This window comes from Nothoprocta perdicaria, unplaced genomic scaffold (genome assembly GCF_003342845.1).
Source record: "Nothoprocta perdicaria isolate Ctin4 unplaced genomic scaffold, notPer1 scaffold_29, whole genome shotgun sequence".
Lineage (NCBI taxonomy): Eukaryota > Metazoa > Chordata > Aves > Tinamiformes > Tinamidae > Nothoprocta > Nothoprocta perdicaria.
Window position 1 is genome coordinate 2,265,226 of NW_020455521.1, and position 22,150 is coordinate 2,287,375.

The window sequence follows — 22,150 nt, forward strand, 5'->3', positions numbered from 1 at the left end:
CTGGGGGCTGTGAATGCAGATCCCAAGTTGGAGACTTGCGGCACTTTTTAATTCATTCAGAGGTCAACAAAATATCACCAAGGGCTGCAAGCACTCTAGRAGATGCTAAAATACACAGCTGAGGGCAAAGAAACTATTAAGTCACAGCCCTAATGACCAAACTCTTTAGTGTCTTGCTATGGGGTGTAGATGGAACTAATAGAGGAATCTTATACCAGTGTCAACACCCAAAGAGAGCAACCGCCCGCCCGTCACACCGCCCTGCCTTGGGTTAACTCTGCAGCTTTTTCACTTCATAAAGTCCCTTAGAGACAAGCAAATTCCAGGGCACTGAGCTGCCCCGGGGCCAAAGGAGACGAGGGCAAAGCGGGAGCCCCCGGAACCTTGGCAGCTGCCAGCCTGGCACGCGKTTGCTCCTGCTGCTGTGGGAAGCGGGAGCCCATCCGGCCCCAGCACGGGGCTTCAGAAAACAGCCACCTGAAGCAGCCAGGGGCTGAGTAACCTCGCTGCTGCTTTTGGTCTGGGCTTAAGGAACCCGCCTGGCCTGAACCTTGGCTTTAGGACGTGGGATGGCAGTAGAGGCAGCGCAAACCCCCCCTATCCAGCCCGCTGCCCTGAGTTCCCAGAACTGGCTCTTGTTCCTTTTCCTGAAGGAGGAGCAGCCGCCAGCAGCTCCAAAGGGCTTCCAAGAGCCCAGAGCTGGATTTCATATACACAAGCTAAGCAACAACACGTGGGTAACACCAGCACAGACGGCCCTGCATAATGCCTCCAGAAAAAAARRAAAAAAAATCTAATTACCTTCACCATTACTGTTTATACAGCCAAAAAGAGAAAATGCAGTAAAGAGAAGGGATCACCTATACCCATTTGCTCTGCTGCATCCCTTTTTCATCYACACATTTCCTTCAGGGTGAAACTGAAGATTATTTACTGGTAATGACGCCATTGCATTCATTTTTGACCATGCTTCAGACTAGTCGGCAATTAAATACGCATTCCATAGGCAGAATGCATGGGCAGGGAGTCACCACTACGGACGTGTCATTCACTCTTCTAAAGGACAACAGCCTCAAAGAATTAAAGTAGTCCGGGTTTGTTTCCAAGTGGAAAAACKATGTATTATTTTAACATACCTGCCCAAACTACATTAGCTCCAGACAGCTAAAGAAAAAATCACCCCCAAAAGTAATATATTGAGACTTCTGCCTTTTATAAGGCAGGAACTACTTCAATCACTAATAAAAAGCAGCCCCAGAGGGGAGCAAGCGTCAGCTCAGCTTGAGCACTGCCAAACGCGTTACTTTTGCATAATATCTTTCAAACACATCAGCAACAACCGCATTTATTTCATCAACGCAATCACAGCTCTTAAGAACCTTACACCAAAGCAGACCCAAGCAGTGAGACCAAAAATTAAACCAGGTTATCTTTAACACATAGCTCCACTTGGAAATGTTTTAAACCAAGAGCCAGCGTTTCAGCTCTGTTCTTATGCAGGCAGCAGGAAGAAGGCGCCAGACCCCACAAAATCTGGTAAACTGCAATGCAATCCAAAGAAACCTTGGGGATATTTAGGAGGTTGCAAACACGTGCAGCCGAAAGCCAAAGCCGTTGGCCATCCAAAGCGCGAGCCCAAGCTAGGGAGCTCGCCACGAACACGAGCACATGGTCATCAACAACAGGTAACTTCAGCAGGACGGACGTTATTGTTATTGTGCAACTAAATACCCTTTATCATTAATTTTTTTTTTTTTTTTTTTTTTTTTTTTTTTTTTTTTTTTTGGGCACTCACCATTTCTACCCAGCTAGCCTTTCATTCCAGAGTTTAGTACTGACTAGAGCAGCTAGTGTCACAGGAAGAATAAAGGTTTTCTTGTAATGTTTTCAAGTGAGTCCAGCCTATCTATAATGCAAGTTTTGTGCTCCCGAGCATGTGACAATGCAAGAAAAACTAAGTACACAGTGTCTCCCTCAATAAAATCAGCTATAATATCAGCTCAATAACACTCAGCATGCTGAAGACAGCACAGGCAGCATCACTTCTTGCTCTGTATTTTCATTAAGTGATGGCTAGTTTTAAGAAGTCGTTCAAAAAATGAGGGAAAAAAAGCAACTTTTAGACAACGCACATGTGATTCCTGTGAGAAGCCCAGGACTAGAGTGCAGATCTGAGGCGGCAGCCCCTGGGCGGCTTCGCTGCGTTACCGAGTGCTCCTGGTCACAGCACCAGCAGGCGCCAGCAGACGGGATCAAAACGCGGCAGTCTGATGTGGAAAAATAAACGCGTGGCTCGCTCTTAAGCAAATGCGTTTTCAAAACATATAACATCTACATGATATTAAATAATTAAGAGTCAGATAGCTGTGCTGTTAGCTGCTATTTCGAGAAAAAAACTTGCAAGTGAGAAAACCTTAGGCTCTGTACGGAGAGATCTCATCAAGCTTACCGTAACAACAACAACAAAAATAATCCAAGTTTTTAATCCAAAGCATGAACTAACGACATGCTTAATGCCAAAGATGTAACCTTCATGTGACAGAAGTCAAAACAGTATTTTATACTCTTGTGCACAGCTCTTAATAAGGGTGCCTGCACACACACCTAGAGAGTTTATATGCACATTTATATATACACACACACATGTAGGTGCAGGTGTCTTTATATACATAAATGCATGTGCAGGTGCCTTTATGTGTATATATTCACACGCACACAGGTATCTATATATGCACAGAAGTACCCACACCCACAGCTGAGGAAGAACGGCGTATCCCCGGACTCCACGAGCTTTCTTCTGGAAAACAATTAAACCAAACCAAACAATTATGGGAAAGCGCCCTACGGACGGCGTGTTATCTCCATTTTGAAATGTGCCATATCTTAGAGCACATCCTCGCTCTTCTTATCCCCAAGCAGCTTTATTACTTCCACCCTCGAGGTGAGTCATCCCTCCCAGGCGTGCAGGGAAGCCAACAATGACTTGGCTCTGAATAGGGGGCTCCTATTTTAGGAACCTGGTGATTTTCTCCTCCTCTCCAGCGAGCTCTCTGCATAACAAAAGGCCCTGCACGGAGGCAGCTCCTGGGGTTACGCTGGGCCCCTGCTCCTCACCAGCCCCTGCAAGAAATTTAATTCTCTGGGCTTTTAAGAATAAGGTTTTTTAATATATAAAAACAAGTACAAATGTTCTTAGAAGGCAGCGGTGCCCAATTTCCAAATATAATCTTAACAAACACCTKGGTAATTCTGCTTAAGGAGCTGCAATGGACAACCCGTGTCTGAACTGCCGCTCTGTCAAACGTTTCCGACCCCGTTTCGGACCACGGCCTCCTGCGAAAGGCTGCTCGGCCCTTTAGGGAGGGTTTATAAAAGCTGCAAAGCAACTGCAGCTGAAACCGGGAATGCAAGGGAACGGGGCGCAACGTTCACCTAAGCAATAAGTCCCCATGATTGATCCTAAAATGTTCTCTAACATTTTATTTTTCTGTTTTATGTAAGTATTTATTTTATATTAAAAGTCTGCAAAGCTTCTGAATTCTAATGATATGTGCAGGTTTATGGTATTTAATGACATATCCTGAGAAAAGGAAGAAATATCTGCAACAATGGTGACTATTCTTCAGCTTGCTATTTAACCACAATTCTTTCACTAACCAGGAGAGCCACTAAGGAGAACATTACTTTTACAGTTCAGTGATTTAAAATGCAGCAGTCAATATAAGTAATTACAGAATAATAAAGTAATTTCTATCGATTTTGTCCTTAGACATGATGCGGGCTGACATGTCCGCTCTAGGGTTAAATTCAAAATAAGTTTCAGCTCTGCACAATTCCAATTRGGATGCAGCTCCCATGGAAGCTTCGCTCCCTTATACTCGGGAGTGGGATGGGGAAAGTTGTCGGGAGCATGTGTGTATTTTCTCTGAAAAACCCACTGACAGTAAAGTGCTTAAGACACGAGATGAAAACCTCTCGCTTTTAAATTATGTATTCTRTATGATTCAGGTAATGCAAGGGCACACAAGATATACGTCATATTTTGAATCTATTTTCTTAATCACCCTTACCTTTTAACCCTTCTACCTGGTGCCAGGGAGGACCCAGACCCTCCAGCGGTGGCTTCTTCCCTCAGCAGCGTTTCCACCACGGACCCGACGTGGTGTTTCACACTGGGAGATCCTGCATAAATGCTAGTCCTGCAGCAAGTGTGAATGCTAATTGATTGGCAACCACTCAGGAACGCCATAAAAAAAGTAAAGTAGCAGCATACAAGTCTTTCTAATGACTGTGAAGCAAGAATACAAAAGAAAAAATGCCTGATGTATTCATAAGCTTAATCAAATACGAACTGAGGACTGAGGTTCACATCTGTGAAATTCCCAATACCAACCATTACAGTATGCTTAAGCACAAACAGCAACAATCCTGCAACGTCAAAATAACTGTATTCCGAAACGGCTGGCAGGCAGAAAAATTTCTGCTGAAACGCTTGACCACAACGGACAGAATCCGTGCAGGTTTTGAAGTCGGGATAATTCTGCCTTAGTGAGACCTAGAGATCAAAGTAGAGTCTATTCTGGGACTGTTTTGACTGTGGATATATATCTCAGACCAGACAACTTTCTATCCAGTTACTCAACTGTATGGGGAAACATTAGCTGCCGTCATCTCTCAACATCTTCCAAGAACTAATTTCCCAAGAGAGGAGACACATAACTCATGCTACCTTACGTAGCACTAATACCAAAACGATGCCGCATTTGATGYGGGGAGCACTGCTGCGTACACACTGCAGGGATATAATTTCCTAGTCGTTAGGCACTAACAGCTCCACAGGCCTCCAGAGCAAAGCCACCTGTATCTTTATTTCAGCGGCTCCAAGAGGCAGATACCAGAGGGGGGGCTCACACACCTTCCAACACGCTGCTGCCGAGCACTTCAAGCAGCGGGGCAGCTTCTCAGCGCCGCCTTTGCTGACTTGCTGTGGGTCTCTCCTGCAGCTTCCCAACGGGAGGGCATCCCAGGGAGCCCCGACAGCAGCACATGGGAATGAATGGGCCGCACTGGCTCCTGGGGACGTCATTTGCAGCCTTAACACTCTGTTCTGGATTAAAATCCACTACAACAAAGTGCCTGGCCCAAATGTAAAAAACCAGCTACCCTGGACACACTGTAAATGTAACAAGACCCATGACACATTTCAGTTCTAAGCRCTGAACCTTGGGCAGAGCTTTTTTACACCACGTACTGCCTTTCTTTTCATATCCCACATACTTCAGTCCAGGCTTTGAGCCTCCAGCCAACAAACCCAACCTGTGAGGCTTTCCCGACCACGTGGGGCACCCCATTTCTAGACCGTGGCCGCCTCGCCAGGACTACTGCATTTGCTCACTGGGCTTCTGCACTGAACGCTCTCGCAATGGGCCTCTTGGCCATGGGTGAACATGACACGACAACTACTTACAAGCAAATAAGCTTTTATTCCTACAGAAAATATAAATGCCGTCTCTGCAGCTTTAACTAAAATGCCATCGTTGCCTAACAGCATCAAGGTATAGTTCAGGAGATCTTTCTCTCATAAAATAATTCTGCTTTTCTGCAGCTCAAATGATTGGAGAGGCATRTATGTAATTCCTCCACTGCTGACCGAATCCAAATAAGAAATTATGTCCTGACTCCCATTGTTTCCTATGTGTTGGCTCTAGACTATTGATTTTTGCAGTTTTGTTTAGGCCATTAAACAAGAAGCCTGAACTGCAGCACTGACAGATRCACATATCCTCATGCCCAAGTGGAGAGCAAAGCACCTGCTCAATCTTGTTTTTAAAAACATTCTGACTGTGGCGTTGTTTAATATGAAACAAAATAGTGTATTACCTTTAATCATCATTAGCGTTGCTTTGCTCAATTACCGGGGAGGTTCCTAACTTCACAATATGTAGCATTTCAAAACAATAATTACAGAACAAAATTAAGAATTTGGGATAAAAAAAGGGGGAGGGGGAGGGGATAGCAAAAAAAATAGTTAAAGTCTGAAAAAATTATTTCTGAGACTGATTTACAGAAAGTAAAAAGAAAGTTCCACAGTTGCACTATGAAGAAATGCATGCTAAAAGAATGTCTCACTTTTGCTGGATAATGCACAAATAGCACAAAAACAAGATTCACCCTAAACATCTAAGTGACAAGCATTTCCTTTCATACACCGCTAGGGCAGCAAAAACCTTAAAATAGAAGATGTTTACCTTGGCTGTGACTGTTTTTAACGCTGTGCTAACATGTCCTCTGTTCAGACACCTTGATCACCCTGAGCCCACCACAGCACCCAGGCCATCGCAGCACAACGGAACCGAAGGCCAGGCCAGCAGCCCCAGTTTTGCTTACTGTGTTATTTGCATTTTCCCTCAGATAGCAGCCAAACACACTCTCCACCCTGACGTAAAATTTTACAACCGTGTGTGCTGTCACGCACTCCTAAAGCCCCTGGGGTTTCCATTCGGCCTCACAGACCGAGGAGCCACCCTCCTTAAACTGCTACAAACGTTACCTGACGTTTCCTAGTGACGTTTCCAGCAACCTATCCACGGGATACTAGTGTCCCAACTCGCTCTAAAGACAAGGCAAAATAAAAATGCCCTGTACGCGGTGCCCGCTAAAGCCAGATCTACGAGCAAGGAGGTGCCTTCAAGTGAAGCGCTGCGTTCTTCTGCTTAGCCATCGAGACGTGGTTTCCACAAGCCTGTTTGCCGGTGCCTGGCCAATGCACACACACACACACACACACACACACACACACACGCACACGGTGTAGCACTTGTTAATCAGCAGATTAACGAGCAACCTTGCTGAACTCCTGCGGCGTGGGGTGCTGCAGCCAAGGCTTTCCTGCTGTAAAAGCTGCAGACCTCCGGGCCATCCCCTGCATTAATCACCTTATCTCTGCACAATTAACGGAGCGACACCCCCGCTGCATCTCTGCAGCCCCAGGAAACCAAACATTGTATTACTCTTGCTCAGGTTTTCCTAAATTTTACTGTTCCCCGGGTACCACCGGCCTGGAGAGCAGCGATGCTCCACGCGAAGGGAAGCGGCAGGTGTAGGAGCCACATTCAAGGGTATGAAGAGCCTCTGCCTTCAACGGGAGAGAGGCAGGAGACCAGACTTCCCTTGTGCTGCCACRCACGGCCCTGCTGCTGAAACCGTCCCTTACTGTACTCAGGGAGCCCAAAAACTCGCTGCTCAAAGAGCTGCACTCCTTGGCTCTCCAGTCCAAGAAACCTCGTGGCTCCTCACAAAGGGAGAAAAAACGTTCGTAACTAAAAATACACTCATGGAACAGGACAGAAACCCCTGGAGTCAGATGATGGAAAATCCTCTCCTAGAAATTGCACATGAATGGGCAAGGAGAGGCACTYATAGCAAGCAGACTTCTACAGTTATTAACAGAAATTAACATTCTGTCTTCATTTTATTTTGCTTTTTATTCTGCTCTTGCAGTTGTGAACAGCTTTGCTTTAAGCRAAATTAGCACCAATCTCCTCTGCTGCTATTAAAACATAAAAATTTCTAGACAGAGAGGCAATTATTCAAGCAGGGCACTTGGCAAACACGTAAGTGTGTYCACTTTCCTTCTCCTCTTGCCACTATACTTAGAAATGAAGACCACGGGGCCAGAGGGAGGAAGTAGACCCTTCTATATCATTTAAGGATATTACAAAACAAAAGATATACATTATATTTGATTTCTTATTTAAATATCAAAAATGTAGCTACTAATGAATCCATTGATGATGTCAGTCAAAATTGACTGTGGACACAGGCTGGCAGAGACATCCAAGTCTGACATGCAGCTGTTTGCTTGATCTGGAATGGCAGATACATAAGGTTGGCAAAGTATTTGGAAGACTTCTTGTCCAGGTAGTTATGAGCAGTATATTAAGATTTAGAGGTTCAGCTCTACCCTGGATCAGGGAAGAAAAGGAGATAGATCATCCACAATATCACTTTAACTACCTTTGGCTGTTATATACAAGATAAATAACTAAATAAATATGGTGCCAAAAGTATAGTTGGACTAAAGGGATGCCAGTGATGGTGGTTTTTCAAATCCTAGGTTAAAGCTAAACYAAAAAACGCCACAACCAGGTCGAGGTTCCCCACAGTTCTGAACGCAGATCCGACTCCAAAGGCAGCCCCGCTTGCCGCTTTCCAGGTGCGGTGCCTCCTCATCCTGCCTTCAGGCCCTCCATCAGGCGACCGCCATCCAATTCCAGTGGCAATTCCCRTTCTGAGGCACGGCTGCGTCCTGCCGAGCAACGCTGTGAGCCRCAAGGGCCCTTCCTGATGTGCACGCAATTCCTGCAGCGCTCGGCAGGTCGGCAGCCACRCGGCTCGGAGGAATTTGGGAACGTTTCTATCAGGAACCGCGTCCTAAGGACGCCGCCCGGCTCGTGTGCTCGTGGCTCTGCAGGAATAACAGCGGCACAGAGCAGCACGGGTCTATTTTTAACTTTAAAGCAAGCTAACATGACTAAACACACAAAAGGAGCAGGCCTACAAAACAGCATGATGTCATTTGTGTAAAGCCCTTCTGCAGAGGGAGAGGGGGAAAAAAAGGGCTTTAAAAAGCTATAATCTGTTTCTTTTGCTTGCAAAGTCACAGTTTGGAGTCAAGCTACATACTAATAAATCACACCCAGTCAGTGTGTCCAGAGGATCCAGTGCACAGCAGCCAGACCTGCAAGACAACACTCTGACGGGCTTTAGACTAACAAAATGATGCAGCATTTATAGGCCGAGTGAGGGAAATCCCAGTGCAGGAACCTGAGCACCGCTCGTTACCTGGTTTTACAGCAGGACTCCTTCCTGGCTGCCCTCAAAGAGGCTCTGGAGATCGGGCAGGCGCGCTGCAAGGAGGCAGCCCCGGCACCACCAAGCGGGCAACGGGGCAGCGCGGATGCCTCTCCCCACATGCCCCGAATCACTCGCCCACCACCACCAAGGTGAAGCCTTATCTAACGGGTGCCACCCCTCCTGCCAAGTTATTGACAGGAGCTCATGCAGGCACAGGGCAACGCTTGGGAGTTCTTTGCATCTTAGCTCCTGGCGCTGCTTGTCCTCGCTTTGTGTCTGTAAGCCAGCTTCAAGTCACCAAACCTGGGGTGGAAGAAAAGGCTTTGGAAAGCCTGGACCCAACCATTTCCCGGCGGTTCACACAGGCTCTGGTGTTAATGGCCTAGCACAGGAGAGACAGCATCTCCAACTGCCTGTAGCTCAGGATTCGGGAAAGGCTGGAGAGCTAACCAGATTTACTGATTAAATCTAGCAGACTCCTTTCCATGTAGAGGGATCCTTTTCCACTTTTCATGGAAGCAGAGCTAAACATTCTAGGATTTTGTGTCCCAGCAGCTGTGATGGAGAACCTTTAGACAAAAGGCTGCCCATATTCCCATGCTTTTTAGCATTCTGACTGATCAAATCACAGCTTAGATGAGGGTCGAGTTAACCAAAAGGAGCAGACTTGCTCCACCACAGCAAGCTCCACACCTGCAGTGCAAGGAGCCCAAAACCACAGCCTGGCGCCATATACTTGCATATCACCACAGACCAGTGTCTAATGCCACCTATCCAAATGCTATCACAGCTTTATCCTCCAGCTATTTCACCGCATGTAGTAGTGATCCTGTGTCTTTTCCAGTCCAAAATTCAGACAACAGCTCATCTATAAGCCCAGCTCTCAGCTAGATGAGGGACTAAATAATAGCTCTAATCCTGCTGGTACCAAGTTCAAATTAACCTGTTAGCTTTCAGCATCACCCCTACACACTACAGGCACTGCAATCTGTTCTCCTTCATCTACCCTTTCCACATCCTCACGCAAACACTGAGTGACAACTTCCCTATAAATCCTAACTCCTGGGCTCAGCAGTGCCTGTATTAACAACGCTCCAGGAGCACTGAGCGATAGTCAGAGACCCCTTCAGGTAACTTTATTCTCCCGTGGCTCTCAGCTGAAATCACCATCCCAAAAATCAGGAGCAGGAAAGGCTACTGACACGCCAGCAATCCTGACACAAGCAGCCCTAGCCTGGGGCGATGGTTTGGGAAGCAGCCGGATGATAGTTTGTGARCCAAGTATAGAATCCTAAAAAGTCTGCAGACCTGCAGGTCTGCATGAATCATCCTGGGCTTTTCTTGTGCTGTAGCTGCCAGGATCCTTCAAACACAATATTGAAAATGAGATGCGTTGGTACAAGTTTCTCTGGCCAGGAATCAATCTTGAGGCATTAATTCCCCATTTTCCTCAGATCCTTAACATGGTCTTTACTCCTGGCGTTGCCTTTGCAGTCGGTAACATTTGTGCTCCAGCGGCAATAAGGAGTACCAAAAATGTGGCTTCAGTGTTATCCTTACATGCATGAAATCTTAAAATACCTCCTCACCATTTTTATTCATTTGTTTTAAACAAYGTCACTTCTGAAATAATAATTCTAAATTTAAACCAGCATAAATACATCAAAATTAATAAGGGAAAATAATTAACAGTGTAGCTATATATTAACAGTTACAACTAAGAGATCAAGAAGCTAAAATGACCATCAGAGACACTGATACCCTGAGAAATCTTGTACTCATTTCAGCCTGATGGAATCAGAGCAGAGCGCATTCATGAACGGTTTAGGAAAATTAGCTCAGCTTTGCAAAAATCGAGAATGTTGTTAAGGACTAATTTGTAGCAATTTAAAGCCTAGAGCACACCAAGGAATAAAACCCGTTTAAGACAACGTAGTTGAAGGAAATTAAACTTTAAATAGACTAAAAAAAATACTAGGAGTTTCCAGCATCAAAAACATCCGTTCCCCCCGAGCTGATGATCTGAACACAGTGTCAATGTTTACCCAATTCCGGTTCACAAATTGGAGATCACGGTTTCCTCATGTGCGGATTAGGAAACTACTTTGTCCCATTATCTCCTGGCACAAATCACAGAGAACCACAGAAGGGCTGAGGTGGGAAGGGAGCTCTAGAGACCCCCTGGAGGTTTTGCATGGATTCTCAACAGGTAACCTGGAGGTCTAGCAAGCACAGCWGTATTTTCCAGATGAATCCCGGGCCATGGGAGCAGCAGGGAGCCCAGGCACCTTCCCTCACTTTGTTGGGCGAGCTGCAGCACCAGCAGGGATTGCCACGGACACAGCCCACARGACTGGCAGCAGCTCTGGGCCCTCTAACAAGCCACCCATTTCGTGCATACCTCTATGGGAGAGCCCCTGCCTCAGGTTATCAAAAATTACCTTCCAGAAAAGTGAATTTACTTCATCGTGCTGCAGTATTCTTACAGGTCTATTTGCCACCCTGTCAAAGACAGCGTAGGACACCTGGAAGCGGCTGAAGCAGAAGCACCAACAGCACCGACGGAGCCGTCCCGACCGGGTGTTTTGTGAAGGAGTGCAAACAGGCTGCAGATGGAAGGAAGAACTCGCTGCGAGACTGAGGCAGGGATTTCCTCAGCTCACTACACTCGCTCTGCATTACTTAAGTGCTYGCTGCAAATTCCCTGATATTTTTAACCTATTTTGCACAACACATTCCATTACAACGTGCTTTTTTATTGAGCTTCTATTAACGTTTTGTCCTCACTGACTTGTAGAATCAGGTACATTAAAGGTTTTACTTTTTTTTCCTTGTGTATTTGTTCACTTGGGGGATAGGGCTTTTGTATTTTTAGCTGGATTTTCAGCTTGCCTGACGATCAGGCAAGAGTGTCTCCAGCTCAGTGATGATATATATATATACATATATATATACCTATAGATATATATAGATATATATATATAGAGAGAGAGTGTGTGTCAGCTGGATGCCCTCAAAGAGCATATCAAAAGAAACTGTCTTTATTCTTTCCAGGTTCACAGCTGTGTTGTCTATAAATGATGCATTTCAGCATATACCATCATAAATACGACCACTTTGTAAGCACTCTGATAACACCATCACATTTGGCCACTCTGGAATGTAAACTACAATTGGCAATACTGATTATATTTTTCCCCAATTCTCATTATGAGGTCTGAATTCTTCTCCTAGCTTATAAACTCTGAGCTAGCTTCTCAATAAATACCTACASCGATGCTTTCTACAGCAGGCATTCACACTGACCTGAAAAATATAGCTTTTTCCTAAGAAGATAGAGCAAAACAGGCTGGGCACACAGCTATGCAGCACACACACATACATATGGTGGTTTTCCTTTTCCAGCTCCACAACCCCAGGCTTTGAAGCAGTCACAGGAAAGATGCAGGACATCACGTAGGTGCCAAAGATGTCCTCACTGCCATCTCTATGGGTCACTAATGCATTCCCTGGCGTGCCCATGAACGGGCCCAGGTTTTGCCAGTGGGGAGCCTGGCAAGCCCAGCAGGCAGTTAAACACTGTCCTGGAGAACAGCGCTCCGGCCACGCGGAGCCACGGATCTCTGGGAGGATGCCAGGCAAATGCCTTCACACCAACCACCCCGATGGCCATTAGGCTCCCAGTGACTCAACTGGGCCAGGACACAGAAAACAGAGGCTACAAAACCCGGGCTCTGAGCATTTCCTCAGAGCTAGCTCTGCTGCACAACAAGCGCTTCAAGTTCTCAAAATTCTGTCCTTACTCTTCTTGCCAAAGCTTCCCTTCAGCGATGCTGTCTGCAAAACAGAGCTAATGACCTCCTGCACCTCTGCAGCACTGGAGCTACAAACACCATAAAAAGTCCCAGAAGAGCAAAATAATACTTTTGCCTTAAGAGTAGGACTTGAAGAGCACACTAGAACACAAYCTGGCCATCTCAGCAATTAATTTAACTATTGCAAAACAGCAAACAGCTATTCATTAAGCCAGAGGAACCACTTTGAGATGAATCTTGTAGAGAAAATAATACCTAGAKGGGTAATGAAGGACTAAGATGAGAGTACATCTAAAATGAGGCCAAAYGCCATTTCCCCAATGCAGTGAAAAATCCACAGCTCCATTATTGGTCTTCAGAAGAGATTTTTCCAAACGGCATAAATGAAAAAGAAAGGAAAAATCAAAAAGGGGGGAGAAGTTTCATTAATCAATAGATTCATTAATCGATAGAACTAAAGTCATCTAACAGCAACAACAAGAACAAAAACCTGCAGCAAGTCTCAACGTAAAGTGTAATTCCGCAAGACGAACAAAATCACCRTCATCTGCAAGTACAGCAGAAAACAGGCAATTACCCAGGCCTTTTTTTCCAACATGCAGGCACACCCCCCCGCGCAAACAGACMGCGAGATAGCTGCAAACACACAAAGGATGCAAGCATGACACCATCTCAACACGCACAGCTTATCCAGTGCAGCCCTCTGGCTACATCAGGGCAGCTGCCTTTGCCACGTCGCCCTCGTGCTCTTCCATGAGTACAAGAAGGAGAAAAAAAGACCTCACRACTTTTTGAGGACTTTTTGAGTTCTCTCTCTACATATTTTTTTATTAATTTAAGACAGGCCAAGTTCATCAAGATTGCGTTATCTATACGATCACTATGGAGAGCTACTGAGCTGCCAATGAAACATATCCGCTCTGACTAGACTCTCTCTGGCTAGACTTTATTTCAGTATAATAACCAAAAATGTAACTTATCTGTCCTTTTAGACTGCGCATAATTGACATGAGAACATTCTGCAATTCATAATTGAAGAACTGTGCATCTCCAGTCACACTTTTTAAAAGCCATTATGCCTCGTCTCTCTATTTTTAAATACATAACCTTGAGTGAAGTTTCTACAAGCAAAATATGCAAGGGAAAAAGAGGAATAACATAGGAAAATTAGATTTTAGAGGGCCTCAGTCTGCTGGGGAGACCTTGAATTTAATACARTTTTTCCACATAATAAAGCAGGTATAGGCTGCAATGTGGGAAGTTTTTCCAAAGTTGGTAGTTTTGAGATCCACGAGGTGACATTTTTGGAAACAATCATCTCTCTAACGTTTAATATTAGGAAAAATGATAATGGAAGCAACACAAAGCCAGTGGTCAGGCCTCCCAAAGCCCATTAAAAGTCACCGTCAAACCCAACGAGCCTGCCACACTACACAGCAGCCCGGGGTGGTATTTTGCCCACAGGAGCCTCTCGAGCAAGGCAGCTAAGATCTCACGATGCTAAATCAATCAATCCTCACTAACTTTGTGCAAGCTTGCACAAGAGATTTTTGCACTCCTTTCCAGATTATCCCAGCAAACCAGCAGGGAGAGTCTATGCCATGATATCAGAGAAGCAACTGAGCTCTTTCTGTGAAACAAGGTCAGACAGGTACCAGTTACATATGTTTAGGGTTCTGTGAACATACAAACATGAAAATCATCCATCATCAAAAACAGTGAATGCATTAAATCTGCCTTTTAATTGCAGCAGGGCCAAGCCTGTGTACCTTGAAGCTCTGAGACTTTCCTCTCTACCAGGAATTCAGCTGCTCCAGTCCCATTTTCCAGGCAAAATAACCTCTGCCTGGAGAACAGGCATGGAAAGTCTCATTGCCAAAGTGGTGAATCATATCACAGAAGGTGAATTTTAAACTTCTGTGCAAACCCTGAACTATGGCTTTTGTTACTGTAAAAGCCACAGCTGCACAGCTGCATGTCAAAATATCATTTCCTCCTTTTAAACACATTTGGACATTTCTTAAGTTGAACTAATTCTCCAGTTAAGTGATACCTTGACATTTCACCCATCTTTATTCCTCTGTTTTTGTCCACAGGAAATTTTCTTTGTGGTTTAATTAAACTGAATAATAGCACTCCAACATGACATGAGAGAACTTAAAGCACAAGTCTCCAAAATACATTGAATTTTTGCTTTATCTACAAGCAATTATCTTAAATTAATTAGACCTGCTGCACTACCAGAGTCAACCTAGAACTTTTCATGAACACGCTGTGGAGAGTCAAGAGCCCAACAGGTATGCAGTTTTCTTATTTTATTGCCATTTGCAAATTCAGGATATCCTATTCTATTGACKCTTCTTCTGTCCTTGAGTTTCAGGAGGGAAGGAGGCTTTCTTAGATTAAGTTTTAAATATTTCATGAACACCCAACGATTTGGTAACATGAACTCCCTTATGGTGAGAATGTAATTAAACTAGCTGCATTTAAGATGAACTAAATGGAACAACAGTCTGCAACACGAAACTGCGATACACCTGCTGTGTACATAMGGAAGACTTGCGAGACGTTCCTAAGTGTTTCTAGATTAGCTCCTGTGTTTCGAAACACAGCCAAAATCTGAGTTCCTGAAGAAACTGCTCCTCCCTGGAAAAGTTCCTGCTATCACATCTCCCAGGATTCATGATTCCTAGCTGTGCATACACTAAATCTACTACATATATGCCCATAGGTATGCACATACGATAAGAACGCACATAGACAAGAAGAACTTTTGAAGAAACAAATGGTAAGATTGAAAAAAAAATTACACTAAGCCACACACAGTTTTACTGCAAAGATTTAAAGACAAGCACTAAGCGACACCTGAATTAACTAAGTGACAGAGATCTGTATTTCTAAAAGCTTTCCAAGGAGAAAAGCCTAAAACTGCCACGTTTGGCCCCCGCTTCCCGGGTCTGCCTAGGGCTGCATCTTGCACAGACACCACAGCGAGGCCTCCGCGGGATTCGAGTGCCGCAGAGGGGCAGCTGACTCACGGGCTCAATCACGGAGCATCCGACCCGCATCCTTTGTTCCTCCCAGGTTTGGCCAACAGGTTTTTGCCCTTCCAGCCCTACGGATGCTGGTGGCCACGCTGCGGAGCGGTGCCCCGCGGGAAGCTCTTCCTACCGCCATCCGCCCTCGCGGCGCTTGCTGCACAGCCTGCAACGCATCCCTTTAAAGTTTGCACCGGCGCATACTGATCTCAACTGCAGGCTCGCAGCTCCCGCCAAGGGCAGCACGTCAGTGCGCTCCCATTCACTCCTTTAATGTCTGAAAGGAAACGGGAGTTGCCTTTTTCTCAGCTAAAAGCAGCACCAAAGGCAGACCCTTAAAAAATCCCCGTGCCAGCTCAGGTGCAGCTTTCCCTCCAAAGCCACCATTAAAGGCAGGATCACGAAGGGCAGCAGCTCCCGTCCCCGCTCCCATCCCCGCGCCACCGCTCACGGTCACAGCGAGACCGAGTGAAACGTGCCGGACTTACCGAGTGCTTCTCCTGCTGGCCCGTAACTCCATGGCTAGCCGGGCTCGCAAGGGGTTTCATAATGAAGAGACGCACGCCGAGCTGAATTTACACATCATGCACCAATTTCTCACGGAGGGCAAGTCACCTTCGAGAGCACCAAATCAGGAGGAGGAGGAGGAGGAGGAGGGGCGGGGGGGAACCAGGCTGGAGCTGGAAGTGCCACTCGCGGCGCGCTCCGGGGCCCCCTCACACTTGTCGTGCCGCGGAGCGCTCCCTACGGCAGCGCCCGGCTCCATGTTTGCAGCGCCAGAGCTCTGCGCGCGGCGGGATGCGGAGCGCCTGCCCAAACCCCACGCACGCCGCCTTCATCCCGCGGAGCAACACCGCTCCCGGAGACACGGGGATGGCACCGGAGCCRGGAAAAAAGGGGAGGGAAAGGGGGGAGGGAAGGGAAGCTAAAATGGCTGACTGCACAGATGCTCCCCGCCAAGGGCTGGGCGCAGAAGGACGCGAGCACGGACGCGGTGGCAGCGGCTGCGCGAGCAGGGACGCGGCGGCAGCRCCAGGCAAGCGCCCCTCACGCTCCGTGTGGCCGCTCCCGCCGCGCTCCTTAGGGCTCCTGGCGGCAGGAGCGGGGCCTCCTCCTCCTCCTCCTCCCGCGGCGCGGCCGGCGGGTTGGCAGCGCCCAGCGCGGCGGCACAGGCGGCACTGGCACTGAGCTGCCGATGGGGCCGGCGCCCGGAGCACCGCACGGCGCTCACACACACAYACAGGCAGCGGCTCGGGAACGCTCCTCCTGCGCGCGCCCACAGCACCGCGGCATTGTGCTTACTCTGGGAGAGCATGGCTGCAGGCAGTTGGCATAGCAACGCACGAGGAAAGCCATTTCCTGGGCAGAAGGAGCACGCTTCCTCTCCCAAAGAGAGGGAAAAATCCCTCCTAGGAGGCAGGCGGCAGCGCGGAGCCCGCCTGGGCAGGCGGCATGGCCGCTCGGCAGCGCCGCGATGCCCACGGCGGCACCGCGATGCCTGCGGTGCTGTCGCGCCCAGGCTCACTCTGCCGTCAGGCCCTGTGCACCGCTCTGCTCCTGCCTGTGCCGCCGGCACCCCCGGAGACCAGGCAGCCCCAGGGATGCGCCCATGGATGCGCCCGGGAGCAGTGCCGAGGCGGGCTCAGGAGGAACATCCACCTGCTGCCTGCGCGGTGYGGCCGGGCAGGAGACGAGGTCGGCATCCCGCCCCCCCTGCCACCCGCAGCAGGGCTGGCAGCGCGGCCCATGGCCCACGGGCACCCTAGCTCTGCGCCCGCCAAACCTGCACGGCTGTGTAAAACACCTCGCCGGACACGGATAGCACAGTTGCACGCACATCCAATAGGCCAATCCCACTAAAAAGCAAAAAAGGGAAGCAAGGCCTGGAACAGACTGACCTACCCTTGTTAGCATTTCTGTCTAAGGCCATAAGCGCATTTCCAAGCTCCCCTTCCTCTGCCTGTTGCACAGCCCTCTCTGGCCATTCCTTGAAAGGCACTGCAGAAAAAACGCCACCGACACCAACCAGCCCTTTTTAAAGAAAAAGGGGAGAGAGGATCCTGAAATATCTCGGCTGCTTGGCTTGCACAGTTATTTTAAGGACACTGTTTCATACACGACACACTTGAATTGAATATATTTACATTTATGAGCATTTAATATGATACTTGTGCCCTTGATTTTCTTTTGCATGCTAAAAGGTTCCCTTGAAGGGCATAAGTTATTCCTAAAACAATTGCATTACAGTAATTGGTTCTGAATTTTAAAAAGTCATTGCCTCTGCAAAACATCACAAATACCAGGCCATTTCTAAATGTTAACTTACGTTTAATTCTTATAAAAAGAGTCTAGTACCAAGCACAATCAATTTTCAAACAAAATCCTGACCACAAATAGCAGAAACTATTATTTCTAGGAGATCTGCACAATAATAAAAAGCATTACTTGTTGACAAAGCGATTAAAACCGGCTCAGGTTTGACTTGGTGGCCCTGTGGTTGACCACACGAGAAGAATTTGGGCCTGCTGTTTCACACTCATGTCAGGAAAAGTGAAATTCTGCCTCAGAATTCTGCCTCTCACCACCGTAGGAAGGAAGCAGATCACCTTCTGGAGCCTACTCCATACCTGAGCTATGAAGACCATGGCACTCGTTTCATAAAATAATTACCTATAAATTACATTTTATAAAAATAATCATGGCAGAAGCTCAATGACTACATATCTTTCCATGAAAAAAATGAATAGAATTTGAATCAGTGAGAGACAGCAGAACAATGCATCTTGGAAAGTTTCTATCATAAATGACTATGAACAGCTAATATAAAACCAAAGTGCAACTTCCCACTGAGGTCTATGTCAAAGCCCATGTGTAAAAGCTCCTTGCTTAGATAAAGTCTGAAAAGAGCAAATAATAATAATAATAATAATAATAATAACAACAACAACAAATAATAATAAAGATTTTCTGCAAAGCAAGTAATTAAAATGAGATGTTAATATCTATACTCATCTGCCTCCAACTATCACATTTACAGCTGACTTCTCTGAAAGCCTCATAATAATAATAATAATAACAACAACAACAAATAATAATAAAGATTTTCTGCAAAGCAAGTAATTAAAATGAGATGTTAATATCTATACTCATCTGCCTCCAACTATCACATTTACAGCTGACTTCTCTGAAAGCCTCAAAAAACAGTGCAAAACACACAGACAGGCTCCATGCAACTGCAAGTGTCACCCTGCACTATCCACATGGCTCAAACAGGAGCTCTTTAAGATGAAAACTGATATAGATGTCAGCAGCATGCGCTATCAGACTGCCCTTCCCGTAAACTCCCTTTCCCAGGCTGGAACGCGCTCCGGGATATCGGTCTCCTCGGCCACGTCACCAAYGCTGGAAGCATTAAACCCTTTTAGGTTAATGACAAGTGCTGCAACAACGGATTACCTCCGGTTGTCCATGTCAAACAGTCACATTAACTCATAGCTATTTACTCCAGTATTTCTTTTTTTAATTTGGTAAAAGTTAACTACACAAAACGTTCTTTTCCTGAAGTGCCTCAAGAACAGAAAAAATAGCATATTTTTTCCTTTCCTTTCAGCATAATCAGTTTGTTTTCTTTATGTTCAAATTCTTTGGCAAAAGACACCAAAATACTGTAGTGTCAACAAATTTCTTGGCACTTTATGACTACAAGAACCAGAAAACAAGAATACCAACAGAACTTCTCAAACATCAACTGACGACACTGCAATGAAGCATACATTTAAGGGTCTCATCAAGTAATTAAAAAATCTTTCATTCTGATACACTGACTGGTTTGCTGCCCGTGCCCTTAAGTCACTGGCCACARGGCCCAAGTTCATACAAGCAACTCATTATCGTATCAGCATCAAACCATAACCCAGACCCCCCATTTCAGATGCATTCCAAGCGGGAATCTCACTACCAAATTGATTCCACTTGGTTTTGTGTTCAGTGATTAGTTTCAGAAAATTTTGTAATGTCTTTACTTTTAAGAATCTTTCCACTGTCACAGATCACCCACAGACTTTTAAAGCCCACAGGTAAACTGCTTTACACTTTCCAAGCAACAACATTCAAGAAATGTCCTTCCTGCTTCCTGGAAGGAAAAGCACGCACATTTATAGGCCTCTTCGGGGCCCTGGCTGAGCTGGGAAGATTAACATTCACATTTCATGAGTAAAGTAAGAAAGGACTTGCACATTACAAGACTCTACCTTAGACTACTTACTAATGTTTGAGTAATGCAAGTCACTTAACTCCCCCTGCACTCCTCTCCCCAAGCATCAGTGTATGCCCTTCCAAAGGCGGCTCTGGAAAAACAGCAAATCCCAGTGGATACCTGAGTTCTGCAGCAGAGATGATGTAATACACAGAAATAGGCCTCCTCTGACAGAAGCTGCAAGTTGAGTAAACAGCACACTGCATACCATTAATTTTGCATTAATTTGCCAGGACGTGGCACTAAAAGGAGGATGAGCAAACAGTTCTGGTTAACTCTTGGCACTACACAAAAAGCAATGGTGGTGGTGCTYGTATACTGATATACAAATACATAACTTGACAACATATTTCCAAAGAAAGGAAGATGAGTAGCTAAGAGGTTATGACTGGCCAAAAAAAAACCAAAAAAAACACAGAATCTGGGATAGGAACTATGCATTGCCACTGCAACATTATCTGCGGATGYTGCCATAAGGAAACATGCAATTTCTGGGGAAAATAAATAAAYAAACACAACYCCATMAGGTTAACTGGAATTGTCCAATTATCTTTAGGTATCTCTGATAAAGACAACCCATAATTTTTGTATTTGCCCAAGTGTCTCAATTTAACATACGCAAAATAGACCTGTATATGTAACAGTCACAGATTCAGAAGAACATRAATTATTGCACAGGTGTTCTAGTATTACASAWYYWGWSTWWWWASWCWRRWTSTGTATTTAAGTTTTTCATAYTTCTCAGYATAATGAACATGTCAAATGATGGGCAGATTATCATCATCGTGAGATGACAAAATTAAAAGTTGACTATGAAATTGCACTGAATTTTATAAATGGACAAAAGCAACTGGACAAACACCCTTCTTGGTAAAAGGGCATAAGTCAAATGCATTTGTCAAATGGTAAGAACTGGCCACYGCTACAGTATGTTCCATTTTAAATGCTTTTAAACAAAATGTTATCAAGAAAGGCAAAATCATTACTTGGACAAACAGACATATATTATTTGCGCACTGTGTAATTAAAACACACTTGCACAGTATACTCYTATGAGCAACACAGCTCTAAATTAAGGTGTGTGTAGAATTTGGACTTGAATTACCAGTTCACTGGTAACATTACTCAAAAGGTCATTTCATGGGCAGAACAAGCCCAGAACACTTGCCCGACTCTGAGAGTCTCCCGATACTTTTCTCTTGGCTTTTAAGAGCACACCCTCTGTTAGAGCTTGTCGATGGCAACATTAAGTCACTCATAGTTGGCTTTCACTTCATGCGAGGGSACCTTTTTACCCTTGATCTAGGTGCCACATGACAGGGCTTTCACAGTTTACTTTCTCCTTGTTTGGTGATTACCTGCCCACRTTCTTTCCTCTCCGTGGCAGAAAACAAAGTTGGCATCAAGTTCAAAAATTAAATCTCCTTAGACAGCTTTCAGCTGTCATAAGGCCTGCTAGCAACTACAGCCACAAACCCCCCAGCAGCTTGTTCCCCATCAAGCTCTTTTCATTACCAAGTACATCTGATTAGAATTCTCTTTTTTTGCCTGTGTTTTCTTCCTCCTTCATAAGCAGATGTACTGCACACCTCCAGGATCATGATCATTCAGCTTTTCTCCCCACCGGGATCTCCCTGTATCCTCCGTACCTTTGTATAAGGTGATTTCTATTCAGTGCGTCTGTGCTTCCTTGTTCAGGGCCATGCAAATAGTCCCCACAGACTTTACAAATTAGTTCATATGTGGTTCTTTCTGGCTAAACACAAGTTTTTTGTTTGGTTATTTTTTTCCTAGCATCAATACTCACTTATGATTCCAAGTGTTTTCTTAAGTGAACTTGCATTAGAAAGGGCTAGATATCTCAAATCACCTGGAACAGGTTAAATGCACTAACTGCAGGTTTGAAGGAGTGCATCTATTCTGCTAAGGTAATTTCTTTAAGCTGAGCTACATATATACGTTTGCATGAGAGTAGAGAGATGCACGCACACACACGCACCATGTTAAGTCCCGTCTAACACTGCATTTGAAGACATTGTATTCGGTGATAAAGTTCTAGAATAGAAACGAGCTCTTTTGAACTCTAAATTGTTACAATTGTTACCACATGAAAAGAGTTTGTCATCTTATTAACTTCCAGGTTGCTGCAGTCAGACACATTCATGGAGTAAAGTACGGAGAAAAAG

At 45.5% G+C, this 22,150-nt stretch overlaps 1 protein-coding gene across 3 annotated transcripts in view; it reads right to left on the reverse strand.

Annotated features, from left to right (window-relative positions):
* The window catches only part of RAPGEF2 (Rap guanine nucleotide exchange factor 2), a 72,585-nt gene that overhangs the window by 44,586 nt on the left and 5,849 nt on the right, over positions 1-22,150 (reverse strand). Inside the window, exon 1 of one of the 3 annotated variants that reach the window (XM_026041612.1) lies at positions 16,198-16,337. The exons of the other annotated variants lie outside the window; for them this stretch is intronic. Within the exon in view, the coding sequence (XP_025897397.1) occupies positions 16,198-16,257 (60 nt within the window). The 5' untranslated portion in view covers positions 16,258-16,337. Of the gene's footprint in view, positions 1-16,197; positions 16,338-22,150 lie in introns of those variants that run through there. 3 annotated transcript variants of the gene reach the window in all.